General features: G+C 54.6%; 3 protein-coding genes across 3 annotated transcripts in view; 1 reads left to right on the forward strand and 2 right to left on the reverse strand.

Moving 5' to 3' along the window:
* The window catches only part of HDGF (heparin binding growth factor), a 124,131-nt gene extending 118,714 nt beyond the window's left edge, over positions 1-5,417 (reverse strand). Inside the window, exon 1 of the mRNA XM_050779245.1 lies at positions 5,414-5,417. The gene's annotated coding sequence lies outside the window, so the exon portion shown is untranslated. The remainder of the gene's footprint in view (positions 1-5,413) is intronic.
* MRPL24 (mitochondrial ribosomal protein L24) overlaps positions 1-23,359 on the reverse strand; it is a 146,873-nt gene extending 123,514 nt beyond the window's left edge. Inside the window, exon 1 of the mRNA XM_050779284.1 lies at positions 23,350-23,359. The gene's annotated coding sequence lies outside the window, so the exon portion shown is untranslated. The remainder of the gene's footprint in view (positions 1-23,349) is intronic.
* On the forward strand, positions 43-20,552 carry NTRK1 (neurotrophic receptor tyrosine kinase 1). Its single transcript, XM_050779299.1, has 17 exons — positions 43-867; positions 3,040-3,114; positions 3,414-3,485; positions 5,585-5,653; positions 6,982-7,127; positions 7,383-7,525; positions 10,641-10,773; positions 12,353-12,679; positions 13,082-13,099; positions 13,270-13,325; positions 13,604-13,706; positions 14,214-14,360; positions 14,801-14,931; positions 15,119-15,291; positions 17,841-18,081; positions 18,701-18,859; positions 20,160-20,552. Exons 1-17 carry the CDS (start codon positions 656-658, stop codon positions 20,343-20,345), a joined length of 2,391 nt encoding a protein of 796 aa, XP_050635256.1. The 5' UTR covers positions 43-655; the 3' UTR covers positions 20,346-20,552.
* Positions 23,360-23,726: the final 367 nt, after the last annotated feature.

Raw genomic sequence — 23,726 nt, forward strand, 5'->3', positions numbered from 1 at the left:
GTGCACGGGCGTTCCTCCGCAGCCGCCGCTGCCCTAGCAAGCTTTACGGTCACTGCCTGGATGTCCCCTAGTGTTCAGGGCAGCTGGGCCGCCGGCTTCAGGGAGATCGAGGGGAGAATCTCTGGGCACCAGGTCTGAGAGAGCCTAGCCGTCTAGAAGCCGCTTTCTGGAGCTCAGTCAGAGGCTCCTGCTCTGTCCAACAGAGAAAGGTGGTTACCAGCAGAGAAGTCCCCAGTTTGACACCCTTACTACCTTTTCCCTTTTCTAGGGAAAGGGGCAAGCCAGCCCCCACCCACTTCCTTGTTATGAGGAGGCAACCCCAGCTTTTCTCCTGGAATTGGGGATTGAGCTGGCTGGCATTGGTGGGAGGTGGTAAGGAGCTGGGTGGTTGAGCTCTCCTCTTTCCATTTTTTACCATTCCTTTCCCCAGAACCCCTTGATTTGGATCTGGGAAATGGGACCCCCTCCTGGATTTTCTCTCCCCACTCCCATCTCCCTCTCCAATCCGGGGCGGGGAGTCAGGGCCCTTGCTGAGAGACTCTCCTCCCTTTGGTACACAAAGCTGGGAGGAATCTTCAGCATTCTGCAGGACTCTGACATTCTGCAGGAATTGGTTACAAAATACTGAAGTACTTTTCAGCAGCTGGTGAAACCTATGGGAGTATGCAGTGATGACTGGCCTGGAGGTACTCAGGCATCACATGGTGATGGCTGGAAAATACTTGAATATTACATATGGCTATCATGGCCAGCAAGACATCTAGAAGAGGGGAGGAACTGCGAGAAAATCCTCCTCCTGGGGCCTGGGGTTTACAGGGTGGACAAGGAACCCTGGCCCCATGCAGTGATGGGCTGGAAGGTATCAAGGTGAGGATCATCAATGTCTGGAAGTTACTTGAGGAGCTTTCGGGTACCTTATGGTAATCAACAGGAAGGTACTCAATCTCTCTCTCTAATAGCTCCAGGGAGACCAGGAGTAGAGGAGATGGCCTTGTCTTGGTCTAGGCCTACATCTCTGCATGATGGGAGGGGGCATGAGAGACAGGCTGCCAGTCCTAGTCCAGTTCTCTCATCACCCTGGGCCTTCAAACTGGGGTCCAGACTCCCGAGTGCTTGCCATCAGGGCTCCCATTTCCCAACTCCTTCCAAGTCCCAAGTGGGTCCAGCAGGGTAGGGATGGAGTGGTAGGGGAAGTGGACAGGCCAGGACTGGGGACTAGGAGGCATGCAGGGTGGCAAGCTGAGATGTCCCCCTGGGTGGGGTTGCAGCCTGACACCCCCTCCTCACTGCCTGCACAGCCCCTCCCTCCTCCCTCACCCGCAGAGCTAACGAGGAGATAATGGACTCGAATAGACAGATTGATGATGAATCCAAACGAATGAGGCAGCTTTGAGCACGCTGGCCTGACAGCTCACACACACCCTGCCAGCCCACTGCATTCTCACTCCCTCCCTGGGTCCCTACAGTTTGAAACCTTCTGGGCAGGGGCTGGGGGATGGGTAGAACAGGGACCTGGCCTCCCTTGTAGTCAGTGGAGGTTACTTTCTAGGTCTCCACTAAGTCCACAGGGAAACTTAGGATCTGATCCTGGCTGTCCTGGTGGGGCCAAGGCTGGAAAGGGAGGAAAGGAGGAAGGGAGGGGTCACTTAGGCTGGTCCTGGTTCCTATAAGGTAGGGAAAGTTAGAGGGTAGAGGGGGAGAGTTCTGAGAACCGGCAGTGAGTCAGGGGCCCCTGGCATGTGTTTTGTGGGGTGGGGGGGCACACTAACATGTCACTGCAGGGCAGCTGAGTTCTCAGGAACTCCCTGGTACGTCAGATCCAGCAGTCAGGCAGGGCCCAGGGCATCAGCCATCCCCTAGACCTGAATGCCTACTCATTCTTCTTTCGTTCTTGTCTGTCTTGCTTTCTGTAGCTATCTGTCCTTATCTATCTGTTTCGCTGTCTCCCTTCCCTTATCTGTCTTCCTTCTTACTTGTCACTATCTCTCTGACAGTCTCTTCCTGTCGGTTTCTCTTTCAGTGTCTCTGTTTCACTCTCTCTTTGTTTTTCTGCCCTTCTGCCCCCACCCTCCTCATTGAACCTTTCCATCTTTCTCTCTCTCTCTCTCTCTCTCTCTCTCTCTCTCGCTGTCTCTCTCTCGCTGTATAAGTCAGCCAGTCTGTGCCTCTTCTCCCCTCCCCAACACTCTGACTGCATCCTCTCATTGCTCCTCTCCTCTTTCCTGGGTCCCTCCTTGGGGTCCCTGACTGATAGCCTCTAAGCCTCTTGCTTGATCTGCTGAAAAGGTGGTAGGGGAGGTTTCGGTGGAGTAGGGGTTGCTGCTTGGGTGTGGAGAGGGGCCCGAGGCTATGGGGGTGCAGAGATGTTTGTGTGTATATATGTGTGTGTGTGTTTGTGTAGTACAGGTGAGCCCGGGCAGTGGCCCTTGGGCGGGCACGTTTGGGAACATATATTTGCATGAGCACAGGCTTTGTCTGTGCTGGGTGGGGTAGTGGCAGGGATGAGCCTTGATCCTTTGTGGTAGCAAGTGTTTCAGTATAACCTCCCATTGGTGAGCGTGTGCCAGGCATGCCTGATATAAAAGCAGAACAACAATGTGAGAATGGACTTATGTGTGTGCCCGTGAGAGATGGATGTGAGCTTTGTTTCTGTGTGTCCATGTGTGAGCCTCTTCCTGAAGGCACATGTGCATGTGCATGGCGTCATCTGTGCAGATGCTTATGCCTCTGCGTGTGTGCATGTGCATATCTGGGTGTGTGCATGTGTGCAAGAGGTATGTGAGAGTGTGCATATGTGTGAGTGTCTGGGGATCTATACATGTGTGCGCTTGTGTGTTCATGCACACACGTGCATGTGCATATGTATGCATTCGTATGTGCATGCCATGTAAGTGTGTATGCAGGTCTGAACAGGTGCATATGCGTGTGCCTGTGATGTGCATGTGGCATGTGCCTGTGTCTTGTGAGGGAGCAGGAGGGTCGACATGGGAACTCAAGTGTGGGCCTGAGCCCTGTGACTCCCATCCCCTCTCCCCACAGCTACATCGAGAACCAGCAGCATCTGCAGCATCTGGAGCTCCGTGACCTGAGGGGCCTGGGGGAGCTGAGAAACCTGTGAGGAAAATGGGGACTGTGGGTGTGGAGCTCAGCGTGGGCCTGGGGGAGACCAGAAGGTCAGGGAGGGCTTAAGGGTCTGAGGGCCTGGGAGGACCTGAGAGGCTGAGGACTGAGGGACTGGGAGAGGTCAGGAAGCTCAGGGCTTTGAGGGGTCTAGGGTAGCTGAGGAAACAATGAGGGGCCTAAGGAGGGGTAGGAGTTCAGCACAGGGGACTGGGAGGCTGGGATGGGCAGGGAGGGCCAGGGGCCCAGAGTAGCTGAGACCTGGGGACTGATCCTCCTGCACCCCTCCCCAGCACCATCGTGAAGAGTGGTCTCCGTTTCGTGGCGCCAGATGCCTTCCATTTCACTCCTCGGCTCAGTCGCCTGTGAGTGTGGCCAGTGCTGGGCAGTGGGGATTGGGGAGGACACCCAGACTTGCGCTGCTAATGGGCTTGGCTCTCCCCGGGGAATGATTGCGAGGGGCCCAAGCCTGGTCAGGGAAGTCACCTCACCCATTCTCCTGGGGCTTCCTCCCATCTCCCTCAGGGATGGCATGCTCTTGCCCCCGCCAGCTAGAGGTCCTCCTTGCCATCTCACTTCCATGGTCCATGCTGCAAGGATACTTCTCATAGGTGCCCGCCCAATCTTTCTTCCCAGGGCTCAGATACACACCAGTGCAAAGGGAGCAAGCGTCAGGAGCAGGACTCCTGTGTTCTGGCTGGGACTCCATTTCCCAGGGACGCATTGACTTGGCTCCTAGGACATCCTGGGAGCTGGGGTGTTAGGTCTGCCACTTGTCACCCTCCTCATTCTCTGGAGTCATAGCTATCCCTCCTGTAGAGCAGCGGACCCCAACTTTTTTGGCACCAGAGACTGGTTTCATGGAAGACAATTTTACCACAGATGGTGCGGGAGGGGAGGATGATTTCAGGATGAAACTGTTCCACCTCAGATTATGAGGCATTAGTTAGATTCTCAAAAGGAGCGCACAACCTAGATCCCTCGCATGCGCAGTAGTTCACAGAATCTAATGCTGCTGTTGATGTGACAGGAGGCGGAGCTCAGGCGGTAATGCTCACTCACTGCTGCTCACCTCACGCTATGCGGCCGGGTTCCTAACAGACCACATATTTACCCTGTTTATAGCCCCTCTTCCTTGCTGTCCCCCTCTTTTTCTTTAATTTATTTTTTAAGAGTCAGGGTCTCCCTCTGTTGCTCAGGCTGGAGAACAGTGGCACTATTTTCCCATCTGTGGCCTGAGAATTGAGGACCCCTGCTGTAGGACACAGAGGGTCATGGGATGGGCAGGAGGGACCATCAGAGTCTCTGGCAGCCCCTCCCTGGCCTTCCGAGGGTGGGAGTTCAGCTCCCCTGTCCCCCAACATGAGCAGGCGGAGAGATGGGAAGGATGGTGGGGCCGACATTCATGGAGTTATGCGGGGTCCTCTACACTCTGCTGTGTCCAGCAATTTAACAAGGCAAAATAAAGTGATGTCGTATCACCATCTACGCACCGGGGCTTCCGTTAAAAACGTGTTCAATGACACTTCACGGTACTTATGTCAATGAATCTTCACAATCAACCTGGTGAGAGAGAGAGTGTTCTTGTCCCCATTTCATAGATGAGAATTCTGAGAATCAGAGAGGTTGAGCTTCTGGACTGAGGTCACACAGCTGTAAGTGGCAGGATAGAACTTACACCCGCTCTATCTGGCTCTAGAGTGGGTTGTGTCTTTGGTCCCTGTGTGGTGGTACCTCTCCAACCCAGCCACCACAAATTCTAGGTTGACTAGGAAAAGAGAGGGGTCAGGATAGGCCCCTCAGAGGCAGAGGGTCCCAGCAGCAGCAGCCTGACAAAGGGCACAGGGCACTGGGGCTCCTACATCATTTTCCGGTGTGGCCAGGCCCCCGCTGGGCTCACTTTTTCCACCCCTACAACGAGGGGGCTGGGGGTGTGGGTCCTTTCCTGCCTGACCTTTTAGTCACTGAGGAGGGCCTGAAAGGAGGAGGTGGAGGGGAACTGAGGAAGTGCGTTGAGTTCCTTGTGGTCAGGTAGGGTCAAGGGAGTGTGGCAACCTCAATCCTCCCCCTCTTCCTCTGGCCCCGTCCTGGGCTCTGTGGGGAGGGGAGCACAGATGGAGCCCTTCCCCCAGCTGTGGCCTCAGCACTTTGCCAGCTGGGGCCAAAGCAGTGGGGGAGGGAGGAGCGGCTGTTCCCTCAGATCCCCCTCCCTGGGGTCTGGAGAGGGGGCTAAGTAGGGTTAACCCTTGTTGTCCCAGGGAAAGGAGTGGGACTCAAAAAGCCCTCCACCACGCCCCCCCATCCATCCACACACACTGCCTTCCAAGGCTTGTTCTGGCTGCCTAGACTGGGGAGGGGGAGCCAGATGTCAACTTCTTTCTCGGCTCCTCCCCTCCCTCACTCTGGGTCAGAGTGAGGTCGGGTCACTCAAGGGGTCTGTCTTGCTGTGTCTCCACGCCCGTAGGAATCTCTCCTTCAATGCTCTGGAGTCTCTCTCCTGGAAAACTGTGCAGGGCCTCTCCTTACAGGAACTGTGAGTGGGGGCACTTCCAGGGACAAGAGCACCAAGTGTGTGTGTGCCTGCGTGCACTTGGGTCTGTGGGATGGCATTGGGTCACTGTGTCTGTGTGGCACTGCTGGGGGGTCTCTTTGGGGACTATGTGCATGCCAGTGAAACCCCCATCAAAGCAGGGGCTGCAGGACCACCCGTTAAGGGGGCTACTGCCCTGGGGAGCTGGCCTGGATGACTGTGTGTGTGCTGGGCCTGGCTGAGCAGATCCCAGGCCCACTGTGTGTCCACGGCACATCTGGCAACATTCCCAGGGCACCTTGCACAGGGGTGAGTGGGGCGCAGGGGTTCATGTGTACCTGGTGGGCACTTAAGGCCTCTGGGTCACTCTGGGAGGCTGTGCCTTTCCCTCCTTGTCACCATGCTGAGAGCCCTTGCCTGGTTTCTCATCCGGGGGAGCCTGGGGTGAGGGAGCCCCATGCATCCCTCAGCCATCAGCTGTCTTGTCTTCCATTTTCTGCATTCAATTTCTTTCATTTTTACATTATTTTTTCTTTTTGTGGAGTTGGGGTTTTGCCATGTTGCCCAGGCTGATCTTGAACTCCTGGGCTCAAGCAATCTTTCGCCTCAGACTCCCAAAGTGCCAGGATAACAGGTGTGACTCACTGCGCCTGGCCTATTTCTTTTCTCTCTCTCTCTCTCTCTCTTTCTTTCTTTCTTTTTCTTTCTTTCCTTTTCTTTCTTTCTTTCTTTCTTTTCTTTCTTTCTTTCTTTCTTTCTTTCTTTCTTTCTTTCTTTCTTTCTTTCTTTCTTTCTTTCTTTTTCTCTCTCTCTCTCTCCCCCTCCCTCCCTCCCTCCCTCTCTCTCCCCCTCCCTCCCTCCCCCTCCCTCCCTCTCTCTCTCCCCCCGCCCTTTCTTCCTTTCCTTTCTTTTTTTGAGACAGAGTCTTGCTTTGTCATCCAGGCTGAAGTGCAGTGGTGCAATCTCAGCTCACTGCAAGCTCCGCCTCCTGGGTTCACACCATTCTCCTGCCTCAGCCTCCCGAGTAGCTGGGACTACAGGTGCCCGCCACCACGTGGTCCTGGCTAATTTTTTTGTATTTTTAGTAGAGACGGGATTTCACCGTGTTAGCCAGGATGGTGTTGATCTCCTGACCTCATGATCCACCTGCCTTGGCCTCCCAACAGCCTATTTCTTTGAATAACATCCTGTTACTGGAGTCAGACGGAAAGACCTCTGTGTCCTCCCTTTCACCTGTAGACCGTCCTCCTCGCTGCCTAACTGCTCTCTCTTATCCCTGTGATCCCTCAGGCCCCTTCCTTGACTCACTTGGTGTCCCCCATGCCCACCAGGGTCCTGTCGGGGAACCCTCTGCACTGTTCCTGTGCCCTGCGCTGGCTACAGCGCTGGGAGGAGGAGGGACTGGGCGGAGTGCATGAACAGAAGCTGCAGTGTCACGGGCAAGGGCCCCTGGCCCATATGCCCAATGCCAGCTGTGGTAGGTGCTGGGTGAGGGAGATGGTGTAAGGGGGCTGGGAAAGAGGCTCACCTGCCTGAGGGAGAGGGCACTGAGCAAGCACTGAAAAGGCCTGGGGAATGGGCATTGGCAAAGGCTGGGGGATACTGCCTGGGGTGACATTGCCTGGGCTCCGGGTCACTGAGGAGGGTGGGGGAAGGAGCAGCCCTGCAGTAGAATTCTGGGGCCACTCCCAGCTCTAACACCCTTTGGCCCTTGGGCATCCTGGGTGGCCAGGTGTGCCCATGCTGAAGGTCCAGGTGCCCAACGCCTCCGTGGATGTGGGGGACGATGTGCTGCTGTGGTGCCAGGTGGAGGGGCGGGGCCTGGAACAGGCCGGCTGGATCCTCACGGAGCTGGAGCAGTCAGCCACAGTGATGGTGAGAAGCCCTTCGCCCGCAGCCCCCAAGAGGTCCAGGCAGAGCACAGGGGACAAAGACGGGGAAAGAGAGACACACTGTGGAGGAAAGAGACAATAAATAAGGAGCACACTGAGGCTGAGGGATGGACAGAGATGCTTTAGACCCACAGGGCTCAGGCCTATGCTGTGGGGCAGCCCAGGGCATGCACACCCTCGGCGGGGGGGCACTGACGCAGCAGGGACCCCAGGCTACACTTGAAGCCCCAGGACCCCTTTCTGGGAACATGGTGTTGGCTGCAAGGGAGAGGGTCACAGAAATCTTACATGTTGGAGCTGAGAGGAACCCAACAGACCATCTCTCCCATACATCCCTTTTCTTTCTTTCCTTCTTTCTTTCTTTCTCTCTCTCTCTCTTTCTTTCTTTCTTTCTTTCTTTCTTTCTTTCTTTCTTTCTTTCTTTCTTTCTTTCTTTCTTTCTTTCTTTCTTTCTTTCTTTCCTTCCTTTCTCTCTCTCTCTCTCTCTCTCTCTCCCTCCCTCCCTCCCTCCCTCTCTCTCCCTCTCCCTCTCCCTCTCCCTCTCTCTTTTTTTTTGAGATGGAGTCTTGCTCTGTTGCCCAAGCTGGAGCACAGCGCAGTGGCGCGATCTTGACTCACTGCATCCTCCGCCTCTCGGGTTCAAGTGATTCTGCGATTCTCCTGCCTCAGCCTCCGGAGTAGCTGGGAGTACAGGCACGCACTACCACGCCCAGCTAATTTTTGTATTTTTAGTAGAGACGGGGTTTCACTACGTTGGCCACACTGGTCTCAAACTCCTGACCTCGTGATCCACCTGCCTCTGCCTCCTAAAGTGCTAGGATTACAGGCGTGAGCCACTGTGCTTGGCCGATCACTTTTCTATATAATGAAACTGGGACCCAGGGAGGAGGCACAATATCAGTTGTACTGCATCTGGGATGAGTTCTTGGGGGCCTCGTGGTCTTTTTTTCTGGAGATTCTGGAAGGAGCATCCTCTTGGGCATGTGATGAATGCATTAGTAAGGGAGGCATAGGTCTGGCTCCAGCTCTCTCACTAATTAATTCTGGGAGTGACTTTCAGAAAAATCCCTTAATCTGCCTGCACTTTGGTTTTCTTATCTGTAAGCTGAGGAGGTGGACATGATGGCCTTCTGATGTCCTGCCTGCCCCTGGGCGTTCTCTGGCCTCTATCTCTGTTATCCAGACATGTCTTTGGACACCTTCCCAGGCCTTACCCTTTGTCCTTAGGCTGGTGATGGGCAGATGAGAGTAGCCACAGGGAACTCAGTTGGCCTTGTTGACGAGGTCGATAGCAGCTGACAATGGGCTGTGCCCACCCAAAAAGCTGGCTCCACCTGGGCAGGAGGAGTGGATATGAAGGGACCAGGAATGTGTGCCTAGGGGGCTGGGAGCGTGGTGTTTAGTTGGGGAGCCTTCACTTTGGTGGGAGAGTCAACCCCAGAATTGCTGGAGGCCCCTGGAACCATGCTGAGGGAGGAGCCATTGGGCGCTGAGCAGGAGACTTCAGACTTGGTGGAGGGACCACTAGCCACTGAGCGGATCCTCTCCCTCCAGACAGCAAAGCTGCCTAGAGTGAGTAAAAGAAAGGGGACCAGGCAGAGGCCATGCCCCTGCATGGAGAGACCTTAGATCAACTCTCTGTTTGGGGCGATTCTAGGATTTGCTTTCTCTTTGGGAGTCTTACATGTTTGCTACCATCTGTGTTTTCTAGAAACTATCTATACAAAAGTCACTCCCTACTGGGCACAGTGGCCCATACCTGTAATCCCAGCACTTTGGGAGGGCAAGGAGGGAGAATCACTTGAGACCAGGAGTTTGAGACCAGCCTGGGCAACAAAGCGAGACCCTATCTCTTAAAAAATAATTGCACCCTAACTGAGTTAAATGGAGGGGAAGAGAGGCTGCTCTCCCTCAGTTAGGAGGATAAGGGTGGCAGAGCATCTCAAGAGGAAGAGTTATTGGCCTCACAGTAAGTGGAGGGGATGGGACAGCCAAGGGAAGCAGAGGGTAAGGCAGGGCTTCCCCTCAAGGTGGCTGGAACCCAAAGCTTGCACAAAAGGCTGGAAACTCTACTGGAGCCTTTGAACTCACGTATTCCATTGGAAGCCTGGGGAAACCACACCTCCTCTGGCATGTGGTCAGAGGATTCCACGTTTATGAAGTTTTCAGATAAATGAGATTTATCTACCACTTCATTATTTTCATCATTTTGTGAAAATCACTTTCTAAAATGTCAGAAGATAATTTGTCCACCTCTTCAGCTTACAAAACAAACAAAAAAACCCCATGGTTCAGCAAGACGAAGAATTGTCGTAAGATCATGTAACTTACACATGACAAATCCACAGTTTCCTAGGAAGAGAAACTCGATCTGATTCAATCCTGACGATGATTCAGAATCAAGTCACTTTGCCTGTCTAACCTCACCCATGGTCCTCATCTGCTGCAGGAGGCGACGCTGCTGCTGTTGTTTCTAACTGCTGCCGTGCTATTCGCACCATCTCTTTGTTTCTGATCTTCCTTGGGCAGAGACTCAGTTTGTTAGAACTGTGTGTAAAACAGGAATGAATAGGTGGTGAGGTCCTAGTGGGGTCTCCAATGAGCTGTGTCCAGATTTGGTACTTGGGATGCGTGACGTCCATTTAGCTGCTCAGATGGCTGGTCTTAGTTTCAGTTTGGGATATTTTGTGCCTATTTTGAGGTTATTGGTTATATTTTAGATTTTTCACATAATTAAATACGTGATCCAGGCGGGGTGCAGTGGCTCACGCCTGTAATCCCAGCACTTTGGGAGGCCGGGGTGGGAGGATCACTTGGGGCCCTGTTCAAGACCAGCCTGGGCAGAACAGTAAGATCCCGTCGCTACAAAAATAAAACATAAAATTTTTAAAAACGTGATCCAGGAGATAGTCAATGAACAAACCTAAAGGAGGAAGGACATTCTCTGCTACATTCTCTCCCACCCCTCTCTCCCTCCTCTTCCCTCCCAGCCCTCCTCTCCTATCCATCTGGAGTCAGAGGGGCTTTCCAAAGACATCAGCCCCAGCCCCGAGCTGGCTAAAGCTCCTTCTGATTTCCGTCTCTCTTTCCTGATCTAGAAATCTGGGGCTCTGCCGTCCCTGGGGCTGACCCTGGCCAATGTCACCAGTGACCTCAACAGGAAGAACGTGACGTGCTGGGCAGAGAATGATGTAGGCCGGGCAGAGCTCTCTGTTCAGGTCAACGTCTCCTGTGAGTCTCAGTGGCAGTCCCTGCACCCAGCCCCTACTCATCTCTTCTTCCCTCAAAAGAGGATGTAGGGTGGGGGCTGGAGGAAAGGGTGGGATGTGTGTCTCCACAACTGCTCCCTCCCAGCTGTTTCCAGATTCCCATGAAAACCTGATCCTTCGGGGGAAGTCCTGGGGGCTCGTCAAGGCCAGAGGGACGGAGATGGATTTCTTTCTGGCCCCCTGCCCAAGCCTTGCTACCTGAGGCCCTCAACACCAGATGCCCGGCTGTTCCCACTGCTCCGAAGTATTTTTTCATGCCCATCCCTCAATCAGGTCCTTCTTCCCGCATCCTAGTTTCAAAAGAGGAAATTCTCCTCCTGAGTTCCTCTCTAGGCTCGCTGCCTAATTTCTCTAGGTCAGCCAACAAATTACCTTAAATCTTCTACTTTACATCAGTTTTCTTCTTTTATTGTGAAATGTACATAGAAATGTGCAAACAATATATATACTTTAAACAATAACTACTCTTACCAGCACCACGGAAGACCCCCTGCCCCCGCCACCCAACACCTCTCCCTATTCGCAATCCCATCCCACTCTCCCATCTCATGTTGACTTTTGTCAGGACAACCATTTCCTTGCTTTTAAAAATAATTTTTCTCAAATATGCTTTCCTATTGGTATCGTTTAGTTTTGCCTGTTCTTGTACATTATATAAATGGAATCATACTGCGTGTATTATTTTGTATCTGGTTTCTTTCCCTCAACATTATATTTATAAGATTCATTCACGTTAATGGGAGTCGCTGTATGTAGCTCACGCAATTCATTGCTAAATAGTATTCCCGTGTATAAATGCTATATTATATATATGTATGTATTTATTTATGCATACATACACTTTTTTTCTATCATTGAGGGGCTTTTGCTGTTACCAGATTGGGTCTATTTCAAACCCATACCTTTTTCAAAAAGTGCGTGTCTGTGTGTATGTGCGTGTCTGTGTGTATGTGTGTCTGTGTGTGTGTGTGTTTGAAGAGACGGGGTCTCAGCCTGTTGCCCAGGCTGGAATGCTTTGGGATCATAACTCACCGCAGCCTTGAACTCCTGGCCTGAAGCGATCCTCCCACCTCAGCACCCTGAGTAGCTGGGATTACAGGAGCAAGTCACTGTGCCTGGCTTTTCCCCCAAATTTAACTGTGTATATTTTTAGCTTGTTTGATTGTTAGGCCCCCTGACCCATCTTCTTCAGCTTGGTTACACTGACTTTTTCTAGATTCCTTACACCAAAGACTCCATGTTTAAGTGTCATAAGCTGGTACCCCACTTCTGTGGGGCTATGACTTATTTATGGCCCACCACTTACACTCTTTAAGCCTCTGCATTTTATATGCCTGCTGCCTGATTTATTTAACATGTATTGTCAACTTTCTTCAAAACGTCTCTCCTTGGTGAATTTCCTAGGGCCTGCTGACCTGTTTCTCCCAGGCCTGCCCTTTGATTTCGGGTTCTACTTGCTTTGCCCCTGGACTTGTCGGGTGTGCGCTGGGCTTCCTCCAGCTGCGCCCTGACCTCCTGCTGTTGCTCTTTCTGGCCCACAGTCCCGGCCAGCGTGCAGCTGCACACGGCGGTGGAAATGCACCACTGGTGCATCCCCTTCTCTGTGGATGGGCAGCCGGCACCGTCTCTGCGCTGGCTCTTCAATGGCTCCGTGCTCAATGAGACCAGCTTCATCTTCACCGAGTTCCTGGAGCCGGCGGCCAACGAGACTGTGCGGCACGGGTGTCTGCGCCTCAACCAGCCCACCCACGTCAACAACGGCAACTACACGCTGCTGGCTGCCAACCCCTTCGGCCAGGCCTCCGCCTCCATCATGGCTGCCTTCATGGACAACCCTTTCGAGTTCAACCCCGAGGACCCCATCCCTGGTGCGAGGGCTGTCCTGAACCCTGCTCCCACTTCTGGGCTCCGCCTGGGTTACAGCCAACTTCCTGCCATAGCCGTTACCCCAGAAATTGGAGTGCCTGGTTCCGGACAGAAAAGAGTCTGGAGTCCTGGTGTCCAGCTGTTCTGGCCTCCTTACCCTCTCCCCAAGCCAGGACTCCTGAACTCCTGAGCTATTCCATCCTTGTAGGCTGGCTGAGGAGACAGCCATGCACCAGGGCATCATGGCCCAGCTGGAAAAGGGTCACATGCATTTTCTCCCTTGAGGCCCAGCAGCCCACCTCCATCCCCCCCTCACCCCATGAAGGAATGAGTCCCAGAATAGGTAGGGGACTCACTGTTTTCCTTCTCCCTCTGACTGCTTTCTCTCCTCCCTCCTGCTGCAGTCTCCTTCTCGCCAGTGGGTGAGTAGCCCAAGGTGGAGGGCAGGTTCTGCCTGGTCTCTGGAGCCGAGGCTAGGGCAAAGGGTACAGCTGACCTGATCCCTGAGAGGCCAGCTGGGGCCAGGGTTGGGGGGTTACTGGAGGCGACAGTGTGCACCAAGGCTCACCCTTCCTGCCTTGTGTCCCCACAGATACTAACAGCACATCTGGAGACCCGGTGGAGAAGAAGGATGAAACACCTTTTGGGGTGAGATAGGAAGTAGAAGCTTGTGCAGACTCTGGGACCGGGAGGCTGGGTAGAGGCTCATCTGCACGTCATTTCTGGTCAGAGCAGGGAGGTCACTACCATCTGGTCTGAGCTCTGACTGCCACCCTCACAGCCACTGCAGGGGTCCCCAGGGGAGGACGAGGCAGGTCTGGAGGCCTGGTTCTGGGCTCCCATGCAGGATGAAAAAATGGCTTGCTATGGGCGGCTCTGAGAGTGCAGAAGAAGCCCCTGGATCTAACCACCCCGCCTCCCACCAGGTCTCGGTGGCTGTGGGCCTGGCCGTCTTTGCCTGCCTCTTCCTTTCTATGCTGCTCCTTGTGCTCAACAAATGCGGAAGGAGAAACAAGTTTGGGATCAACCGTGAGTCGAGGCTGCAGAGGGCCGTCTGTCTGTCTGTTCTCCTGGCTTTGTTTCCTACTGGCTCTTCTTGACTCTGTCTCTGTCTGGGGGGCTGTGCACATGGGAGTTCTAGGGTGTGTGAGTGTGTTAGGGGTATAAATGAAGGCCTGGCTGTGAGGCTTGTGTGAGTGTGTGTGTGAGTGTGTGTCGGGCTGGTGCTGAGGTAGTTTCAGAGGCGGCAGCTGCTAATTGGTGGCTGGATTGTAGTCAAGCACTAAGTGGGTCTGGGAGGTCTGGGCTCTGTGGGGCGGGGGAGTTCTTTGGTGCCCATGGGGCCACGGGTGGGACAGAAGCCAGCACAGGGAGAGGCGGTGGTGCCGTCTTCCCCGTGCCTGCTGTCTCGCTCCCTAACTCCTCAGTCTCTCCCCTGCAAGTTACAAGGTGGGGATGACCAGGCATCCTGCAGGCAAGGGTGGGCAGGGCCAAGATGTGGGCAAACCCCTCCATGTGGCTGTGTCTCCTCCCTAGGCCCGGCTGTCCTGGCTCCAGAGGACGGGTTGGCCATGTCCCTGCATTTCATGACATTGGGTGGCAGCTCCCTGTCCCCCACCGAGGGCAAAGGCTCTGGACTCCAAGGCCACATCATCGAGAACCCGCAATACTTCAGTGATGCCTGTGAGGGGCTATGCTGGGTCAAGGGCAGGGGCGAGTGTGTGTGTGTGTATGTGTGTGTGTGTGTGTGTGTGTGTGTGTGTCTGTGTGTGTAGAAGCCCCTAGGCCATCGCCCTTACCCACCGAGGCCTGAACGATCCCTTCCTTTCTATTCCCAGCCCTATTCCAGCCATAAGCCCATTCTCAGGCTGAGTCCAGCCCGGCTCTTAGCTGCAGCCCCTGCCCGGAGTCACAGCTAGCTCACACCTTGTCCTGTCTGGGCAGATGCAGCCCCATACTATGACCTGGGGCTTGGTGAAGGGGCACAGGTTGAATTTTAGCCCCCGTGCAGCCCCTTGTCTGGGCAGCCTTGTGCAGCACACAGCCCTGCCAAAACAGTCCTCCCCTACAACCCCAGCCCTCCCAAGATTGGAGTTCCCGTCTGACCCTGCAAGCCCCCTCAGGTGTTCACCACATCAAGCGCCGGGACATCGTGCTCAAGTGGGAGCTGGGGGAGGGCGCCTTTGGGAAGGTCTTCCTTGCTGAGTGCCACAACCTTCTGCCTGAGCAGGACAAGATGCTGGTGGCTGTCAAGGTGAGACCCTGCCCAGGGGGCACTGTTGGACTGGGTCCCACCCCCAGGAGCTCCATCACATCAGGACAGATTGGGGGAAGATGCAGAGGGCTGAGATGGCTGGAGGCTGGGGTGAGCGGGCTGCCCTGGATGAACAGCAGTGAGGACTGGGCCCCCACTCAGCCCTGTCCCTGCCCCTTCCATCCAGGCACTGAAGGAGGTGTCGGAGAGTGCTCGGCAGGACTTCCAGCGCGAGGCCGAGCTGCTCACCATGCTGCAGCACCAGCACATTGTGCGCTTCTTCGGCGTCTGCACCGAGGGCCGCCCCCTGCTCATGGTCTTTGAGTATATGCGGCATGGGGACCTCAACCGCTTCCTCCGGTACCAGCACCTGGCCTCAGTGCTGGCCCCTGCCTCTGGGCCCCATCATCCCTTCCCTATAGACATCCCTGCTTGTCTTTCAAACCAAGGGGAGACACCAAGAAAGATCAGGAGGCACATTCCCATCCCCAAGGAGCTCTGAGATGGTAGAGGAGACAGACGTGTGAATGTAGGGGCGACTTTTGCAAAGGACAAGTGTCAGTAGTCAGGGACGTTGCGATGGCAAAGGCCGTGAGCTAAAATATCGAGGTGGGTGGGCTTTGCAGAGGATGTATGTGCATTTGTGTGTGGCACACAAAGGCCAGGCCTCTAAGGGTGGCAATTCAGACAATGACAATAACAACAGTAATGAACATTTATCAGGCACCTTCTATGTTCCAGGTGCTATGTTATATACTTTATAATTTATTATTATTATATTTTAATGTATTTATTAGCGTTATTGTTTTAGAGATGGGGTCTTGCTCTGTTGCCTAGGCTGGAGTGCAGCAGTGGTGTAATAATAGCTCACTGCAGCCTCAAACTCCTGGGCTCAAGCAGTTGTCCCACCTTGGCCTCCCCGGTAGCTGGGACTACAGGTGCTCACCACTGCACCTGACTCTACAATTCGTTCTTATTATGATTTTATGTGCTAGGACATATATATCTTGTATAATAATATAAATATGTATTTATTCTTTATGGCCTCCAAGCATATATTGCAATCTATACTTGGAGCAAGTTACAAAAAATTCATTTATTTGACTTCGGACAGAACAACTCTGATATGTTTATCTATTTGTGCTAATTTTAATAACTTCAAGAAACGTGCCTGTTTCACAGATAAGGCTTAGAGAGGTTCGGTGACTTGCCCAAGGGTACACAGGTAGTGAATGGCCCAGGGGTGATGTGACCCCAGGCAGAGCCCCTACTCTCAACCCCTGATGTGATGGTCACATGTTCCCTTGGTCTAGTCCCTTGGTCTACTCCCTTGGTCATCTTCTGATGAGATCGCCCCTGGGAGGATGGGGCAGTGTTTGCAAGGCAGGGAGAAGACCAGGGTTTGGAATCAGCTGCCACTTATGAGCTGAGCCTTCTTTGCCGAGTAGCTTTCCCCTCACTTTCCTCACCAGTAAGAGGGACAGTGGAGGGCTGTGGTTCTGGATGAGCAAGCGCTGTGTGGTTGTCCAGCTGATGGTCATGAGCTGGTCCCCAAACATCCCCTTGGGAGTGATGGGTCATTCATGCAGTCAGGTGGCAGGACTCAGCTAGGAGAGAACCCTGAGTCTTGGGCTTATCGTGTGGACCAGGAGGGAGCCCATGCAGGGTGTGGAGCAGGAGGCGAGGCCAGACCCAAGGTTGAGTGTGGAGGAGGATCGGCAGAGAGGAGCCCGAGAAGGCCAGGGAGGAGCCTATCTCTTTGCTCCCAGACATGGCGTAGGCTCAGTGCTGGTCTTGAGGACACAGGCTAGGGAGATACCACCATCTGGGGCCCAGGCTGTGGGAGATGAGGCTCTAACTGCTGGATGGAACACTGGGGGAATCAATGGAGGGAATCATTAATGCTCAGAGATGAGTCTGGAAGACTTCCCCTAGGAGGGACCATCTGTTCCTTCTCCCCTCCAGGCCTTTGTACTTCCAGTTCCCTCTGCCTGGAGCACTGGGCCTCCCTCCCTCCACAGAAAGATGGAGACAGACACACAGACTCTACCCCTCCCTGCCTCAGCCCCCTTCGAATGGCTTCAGGAGCTGAGTTTCAGTTTAGGTGTCCCTTCCTCTAGGAAGCCTTCCCTGGCTTTTTCCATTCCCACCCGTGCCTGCCAGGTGCCCCTCACACTGCACTGCCATGACCTGCTTATCTGCATCATACTCTGCGCTGTAGCCCCGGTGCTTGGCACGTTGGAAATGTTTAACAAATGCCTCATCTAAACGAATGAGGAGAAGATTGGCTAGTAGGAAAGGGCATTCTTGGCAAAGTGATCGATTCAGGCAAAGGTTCAGGAGAAGGAACGTTGGGGAATACAGATGAGTGACTAGGACTGACCCAAGTGTTCACTGTGGGGAGAAGGCAGGCATCCTGGACACCTTCAAAAGGAAGGAAGACCCTGTAGGAATGGCTGGTCACTGAGGGCAAAGGGGAGAGAGACAGGACAATCAAGGACTCCCTGGTTTCAGGGTCTGCCTGGGTGGGGAGGGTCCCTTCCCTGAGGCAGGGTCAGGGTCAGGCTCAGGGAAAGACACTGAGCTGCAATTGGCAAGGGCTGAGTCTGACGTGCCTATGGCAAGGGATGTAGGGGCCAGTGGGCATCTGGAATTCAAGGAGCTGCCAGAGAGGAAGGCATGGATGTGGGAACTGTGAGCTGTCTCTGGTGGAAGCCCTGGAGGTGGGCACGCCTGTTCTGCTCCTCCGTCCCGCCCCTCTGGACAGCTGCCTCTACTGTTCTCTCAATCCTCCACTACTAGGCCCCCAGTCTCCTCTCCCATCACACCTGGCTGCTGGGGATCGCCTTCCTCAGGCTCCTGGGGATTCTGTCCTCCCAGCCTATCCCCACTCCTTTTCTTGTTCACAGATCCCATGGGCCTGATGCCAAGCTGCTGGCTGGTGGGGAGGATGTGGCTCCAGGCCCCCTGGGTCTGGGGCAGCTGCTGACCGTGGCTAGCCAGGTCGCTGCGGGGATGGTGTACCTGGCAGGTCTTCATTTTGTGCACCGGGACCTGGCCACACGAAACTGTCTGGTGGGCCAAGGACTGGTGGTCAAGATTGGTGATTTCGGCATGAGCAGGGATATCTACAGCACCGACTATTACCGTGTAAGGATCCTTTGTCCCCAACGCCTTCCCCTGACTCCAAACTGTAGACTCCCTGGATCCCAAGACCACTGAGAGCCTGCCCTTGCTAGGAAGCCTGCAAGGGTCTGAGATTCACTGGCTCTAGTTTTCAACCTACCTCCTCAGCCCCCACTGGTGGGGATTCTGTCTCCTTTGCTATCCTGGTCGGAAACAGCACCCTTCAGTTTTTGCCTGTTAGCACTGAGAGGCACATCTGTTTGTTTATTTATTTAATTTATTTTTTTTTGAGACGGAGTCTCACTCTGTCGCCAGGCTGGAGTGCGGTGGCACAATCTCGGCTCACTGCAACCTCCGACTCCCTGGTTCAAGCGATGCTCCTGCCTCAGCCTCCCGAGTAGCTGGGATTACAGGTGCCGCCATCACGCCCAACTAATTTTTGTATTTTTAGTAGAGACGGGGTTTCACCACGTTGGCCAGGATGATCTCAATCTCTTGACCTCGGCCTCCCAAAGTGCTGGGATTACAGGCGTGAGCCACCGCGCCTGGCATATTTATTTTTAATGATGGGGCAGGGGTGAGCTGTGCCTTGACGGGCTGTCCCAGGCACCCCTGGAGTTGACGCAGCGCCTGCCCACCGCAGGTGGGAGGCCGCACCATGCTGCCCATCCGCTGGATGCCACCCGAGAGCATCCTCTACCGCAAGTTCACCACCGAGAGTGACGTGTGGAGCTTCGGCGTGGTGCTCTGGGAGATCTTCACCTACGGCAAACAGCCCTGGTACCAGCTCTCCAACACTGAGGTCAGCCCCGGCCCGTGGTCGCCCTTTGCTGGCTTCCCCCTCCCATGCCCCTTCAGGTCCCTTTTTCAGGGAACTCGGTTCCCCTTCCGCCCCTCCGCCACAGCCTGTTGGGGGTCCCTTTCCAGCGCCGTGCCGACACTGTGTCCCGTCCACCCCGGCTCTGTTCTTCTCTTCCTCCCCTATTCTTGCCTTCACCTACTGTCCCAAGCCCAGGCCCAGTTGGCCCCTAGGGGAACCTCAAAGTGCTTTGTACATGGAGCCCAGACCCCCATCTCTAGCTGCATTTTGTAGACCTAAGCAGGTATTATCAGAGCGGAAGGGACCAGCACGGGAAGAGGAGCCCAGCACAAGAAGGCCCAACGCTGCAGCAGGACGGCCGGAGGTTAGACTGTCAGAAGGACAGTCCTACCCCCTCCTCCTGCCCTCCTAGCTGGCCACAGCCAGAGCAGGCCCCAGGTGTTCTGTCTCCCAGAGCAGCTGCCCCCACCTCCTCCTTGGCTCGCAGCTGTCAGTTTCCATTTCTCCTCCTAATGCAGTCTGCTCCCTGGAGGCTGGTGGGGTGGGGGAGAGGGTTATAGATTTTAATTTTCTCAAGCACTGAGAGAAGAAATGGAATTAGTGCCGCCCATAACCCAAGTCCTCTAACAGGGAGGGGGGAAGAAGGGGAAAAGAGGCTCCAGGCCCCTTCTCCAATCACTCCCTGCCATCCTTTCTCCTTCTTTGGATTCCTTAACTGCTTTAGCAGTTCTTCCTAGAGTCTAACTTTGATCTTTCTTGCTGCAGTTTCTTTTTGGGAGAGCTAGTCGCACAGAGTGGTATCCACAGAAGAGAGAAGAAGTGGGGATTGCCCTCTTCTTGAAAATGAAAGCCAGCTATTTTTCAAGGCCTTTAACTGCAATTCTGCTCTATTTTCTTTTCTTTCTCTGGAACTGAGAGTCAGGGCCTTTCTCCTCCTCCTTTCAGCCCCCAACACTAAACTGATGGATTTGATAAATACCTCAGCCCCTCCCCTTCCTCAACCCACCTGGCAAGTCTTCTTAGCATCTGATCCCAGTTTTCAGGAAGCAGTCCTACCCCAGCCCAAGCTTCCCAGAGTCAAGCCTTAATCCTTCTCACTTCTCAGTGTCAGAGCAGAAATGAATCTTGGGGTTCACTGTGTCCATTCAGGTTATTAGTGGCTAAGAAGCCCAGATGAGTGGTATGAGCTGCCTTGGGAGCCTCAGTGAGGGCACTGGGACTGGCCTCACTCTCTTGCCCCCAGCCTAGTGTGCTTTCTCCTCTGTCTCTCCGGTGGCCACAGGCAATTGACTGCATCACGCAGGGACGTGAGTTGGAGCGGCCACGTGCCTGCCCACCAGAGGTCTACGCCATCATGCGGGGCTGCTGGCAGCGGGAGCCCCAGCAACGCCACAGCATCAAGGACGTGCACGCCCGGCTGCAAGCCCTGGCCCAGGCACCTCCGGTCTACCTGGACGTTCTGGGCTAGGGGGCCGGCCCAGGGGCTGGAGTGGTTAGCCGGAATACTGGGGCCTGCCCTCAGCATCCCCCATAGCTCCCAGCAGTCCCAGGGTGATCTCAAAGCATCTAACTCACCCTCAGCATGCGGGAGGGGACAGGTGGGGGCTGGGAGTAGAGGATGTTCCTGCTTCTCTAGGCAAGGTTCCGTCATAGCAATTATATTTATTATCCCTTGGCTGTGTCTCTTGCCAATTCTTGGGATGACGTCGTTCCAGGAGGGAGGCATTGGGATTCAGGTAAGGGGACAGCTCTCTGGGATCCTCCCCCACTCAGGTTCCCCTCAGCTGCCTACCCCTACTCCGCGGACCTGTCACTCTCACCTTTGACTATAGGTTGGATCCCAGTCCCGTGGTCACCTGGCTCACCTGCTGTTGAGGCAGCCTCTGGTCAAACTTCCCAGACCTTGAGAGCCTAACTGCCAATCTTTGTAGTTCATGTTCAGGAAGGCTGGTGCTACAGTGGAAGGGGTGGAAGTTAGATGTACTGGTAGACAGGATGGGAGCATTGATGGGGTATCTTTCTTGTGTTGGTGTGTCCAGGACAGAGCAGGCATGTAGCAGCAGATGAGAGAGAAACGTGTGTGTGTGTGAGACAGGAACAGGGAGGGAGCTGGACTAAGGATTGGTGGAGGCAGGACCCCTTATTCCTGTCCCTCTGTTACTCTTCTTAGCTCCAGGTGCTTTGATTAGCATCTGGAGGCCAGGAACTGTGTAAAGTGGCTATTTCCTAAGGACAAAGCCATCTCCCTGTCCCATTCTGTCCAAGGGAGTAGGTGAGGTCACCCCTCTCCTCTGTCTCTTGGAACACCACTGGCCTTAACTGAGTGGTCTGAGGCTCTGTCAGCAGCACTGAGACTGGGCCCCATCAGGTCAGGGCGTCTGGGCCCTGTCTCCACCTTCCCTAACCCAAAGGCTTGCATTCCACCCAGAGCCAGGGGGGAGCAGCTTGCCCACCACCCTTAGCCCTATCACTTCCAATCACCTGTCCAGTTCCTGCAATAACACAAGCTTCCCATGGCTCCTCAGGGCTAATCACATGGCTGTCTCATGTCCCTGGGTGCCAGTTCCACCCCACCCCCACCCCCATGATTCAATCTGTGTCTTATCACCCCTAGGCCTAGCCCGGTGGTGTGTCTGTCTCTTGTCCAGGCTGGTTAGTGCTAATGGAGGACTGACCCAGGGCTGCAGGCTGATCGGTGGGGGGACTAGGGTGTGTGTGTGGTTGGCCCCTAAGGGCCAAGTTCACGGGCCTTCCTCTCCTGCCGGGTATGGGTGGGGCTGGTGCCGCATCACCCCTATGAGGGAGGGCACTTAAAACAGGTGGAGCCATGGCCGGGCACAGTGGCTCAAGCCTGTAATCCCAGCACTTTGGGAGGCCGAGACGGGTGGATCACGAGGTCAGGAGATCGAGACCATCCTGGCTAACACGGTGAAACCCCGTCTCTACTAAAAAATACAAAAAAACTAGCCGGGCGAGGTGGCAGGCGCCTGTAGTCCCAGCTACTCGGGAGGCTGAGGCAGGAGAATGTTGTAAACCCGGGAGGCAGAGCTTGCAGTGAGCCAAGATCTGGCCACTGCACTCCAGCCTGGGCGACAGAGCGAGACTCCGTCTCAAACAAAACAAAACAAAAAAAAAAACACAAAAAAAAACCAGGTGGAGCCATTGGGAGGAAAGGGCTTGGGAACATGGTGAGGGATGCAGAGTTGGGGGATCAGATCCAACAGATGAGCCCAGGGACGGATGCAAAGGGAGAGACAGTGCAGAGAGAGACAGGGACAGGACGTACAGACATGGCGACATAGAGAGAGACTGCAGAGGGAGATGTAAAGACTGAGACATGCAGATAGAGAGAAAGATGGAGACAGACACACAGACATAGCCGGACACACATGGAGAGAGAGGGTGAGACCAACGCTGCAAACAGACACAGGTAGGGCAGTGGCTCAATCGAAGGAAGTCCAGGAGGACATCATGGGCTCCCCAGGGGACTTTCCACCTCACCTGCCCCCTCACCTCTGCCCTTTGAGCCTCTCTGCAGGGGCTAGGAGAGGATGGGACACCTAGACTTGGAGGCTCTGTGGGTAGAGACAGGAGGGGACCTGAGGTTTGGCCCATATAGAACAGGATTGGGGCATCACTAAAGAGCTGGTTTGGAGGTCAGGTAGCACCAGGCAGCTGCCAGGGCATGTGAACCATTTTCAAGGTTATCAGGCCTCAGGCGTGAGGACATCAGAGGCTCTTAAACCGTAACCAGAGGTATCGTTGGAAAAGCTGGGCAGGTGAGGTGAGGGATTCTGGGAATAAGGTTTGGACAGGGAAGGGAGAAGGAACTGGATATCTTTCTTTTTTCTTTTTTTTTTTTTTTTTTTTGAGACGGAGTCTTGCTCTGCCGCCCAGGCTGGAGTGCAGTGGCCGGATCTCAGCTCACTGCAAGCTCCGCCTCCCGGGTTCACGCCATTCTCCTGCCTCAGCCTCCCGAGTAGCTGGGACTACAGGCGCCCGCCACCTCGCCCGGCTAGTTTTTTGTATTTTTAAAGTAGAGACGGGGTTTCACCGTGTCAGCCAGGATGGTCTCGATCTCCTGACCTCGTGATCCGCCCGTCTCGGCCTCCCAAAGTGCTGGGATTACAGGCTTGAGCCACCGCGCCCGGCCCTGGAACTGGATATCTTTCATTGATCTGGGAGCAGGGGCTGGAGCCTGCCACTCCAATCCCTTCAGGTAGATCTGGACCTGGGGCTTTGTCTTGATTGGTGAGGAGGGGGCTTGTACCCATATTTCCCTCCCCCGAAAGCACCCCATTCTCTCCCCTTCACTGATGGACACAGAAGTGCACATTTGTGTCCTAGCTGGCCTACTCCCACACAGCCTAGACACACATGTGCAAACACAGACACATGCACACACATACACAGACACAGAGCCCCCCTCCCCAATCACTCATAGCTGTTGGATTCCACTGTCATTAACAGTGCCCCCCTCCACCCCGCTGTGGCCCTTGCCCCCTCCCTGTTAATTACCTCCTGGCTGTGCCAAGTCCATTAGCGGCCCCCACCCTGACATACCCCAGGGGCTGAGCACCAGCTGAGATGGATTGCTGCTGGGGGATCGATGGAATGGGGCCCCAAGGACCCCATTGGGGGCTGGGACCAGGACAACAACCTGAAGCTGTAAAGATTGGACATTTGGGTTCCCCCCAACCTGGCCCAGGCCCCTTCCTTTTCAGAGAGGGCTGTCTTGGTTGAAAGACAGAGGCTCGGCCGGGCGCGGTGGCTCAAGCCTGTAATCCCAGCACTTTGGGAGGCCGAGACGGGCGGATCACGAGGTCAGGAGATCGAGACCATCCTGGCT

The sequence above is a fragment of the Macaca thibetana genome, chromosome 1 (assembly GCF_024542745.1).
Source record: "Macaca thibetana thibetana isolate TM-01 chromosome 1, ASM2454274v1, whole genome shotgun sequence".
Lineage (NCBI taxonomy): Eukaryota > Metazoa > Chordata > Mammalia > Primates > Cercopithecidae > Macaca > Macaca thibetana.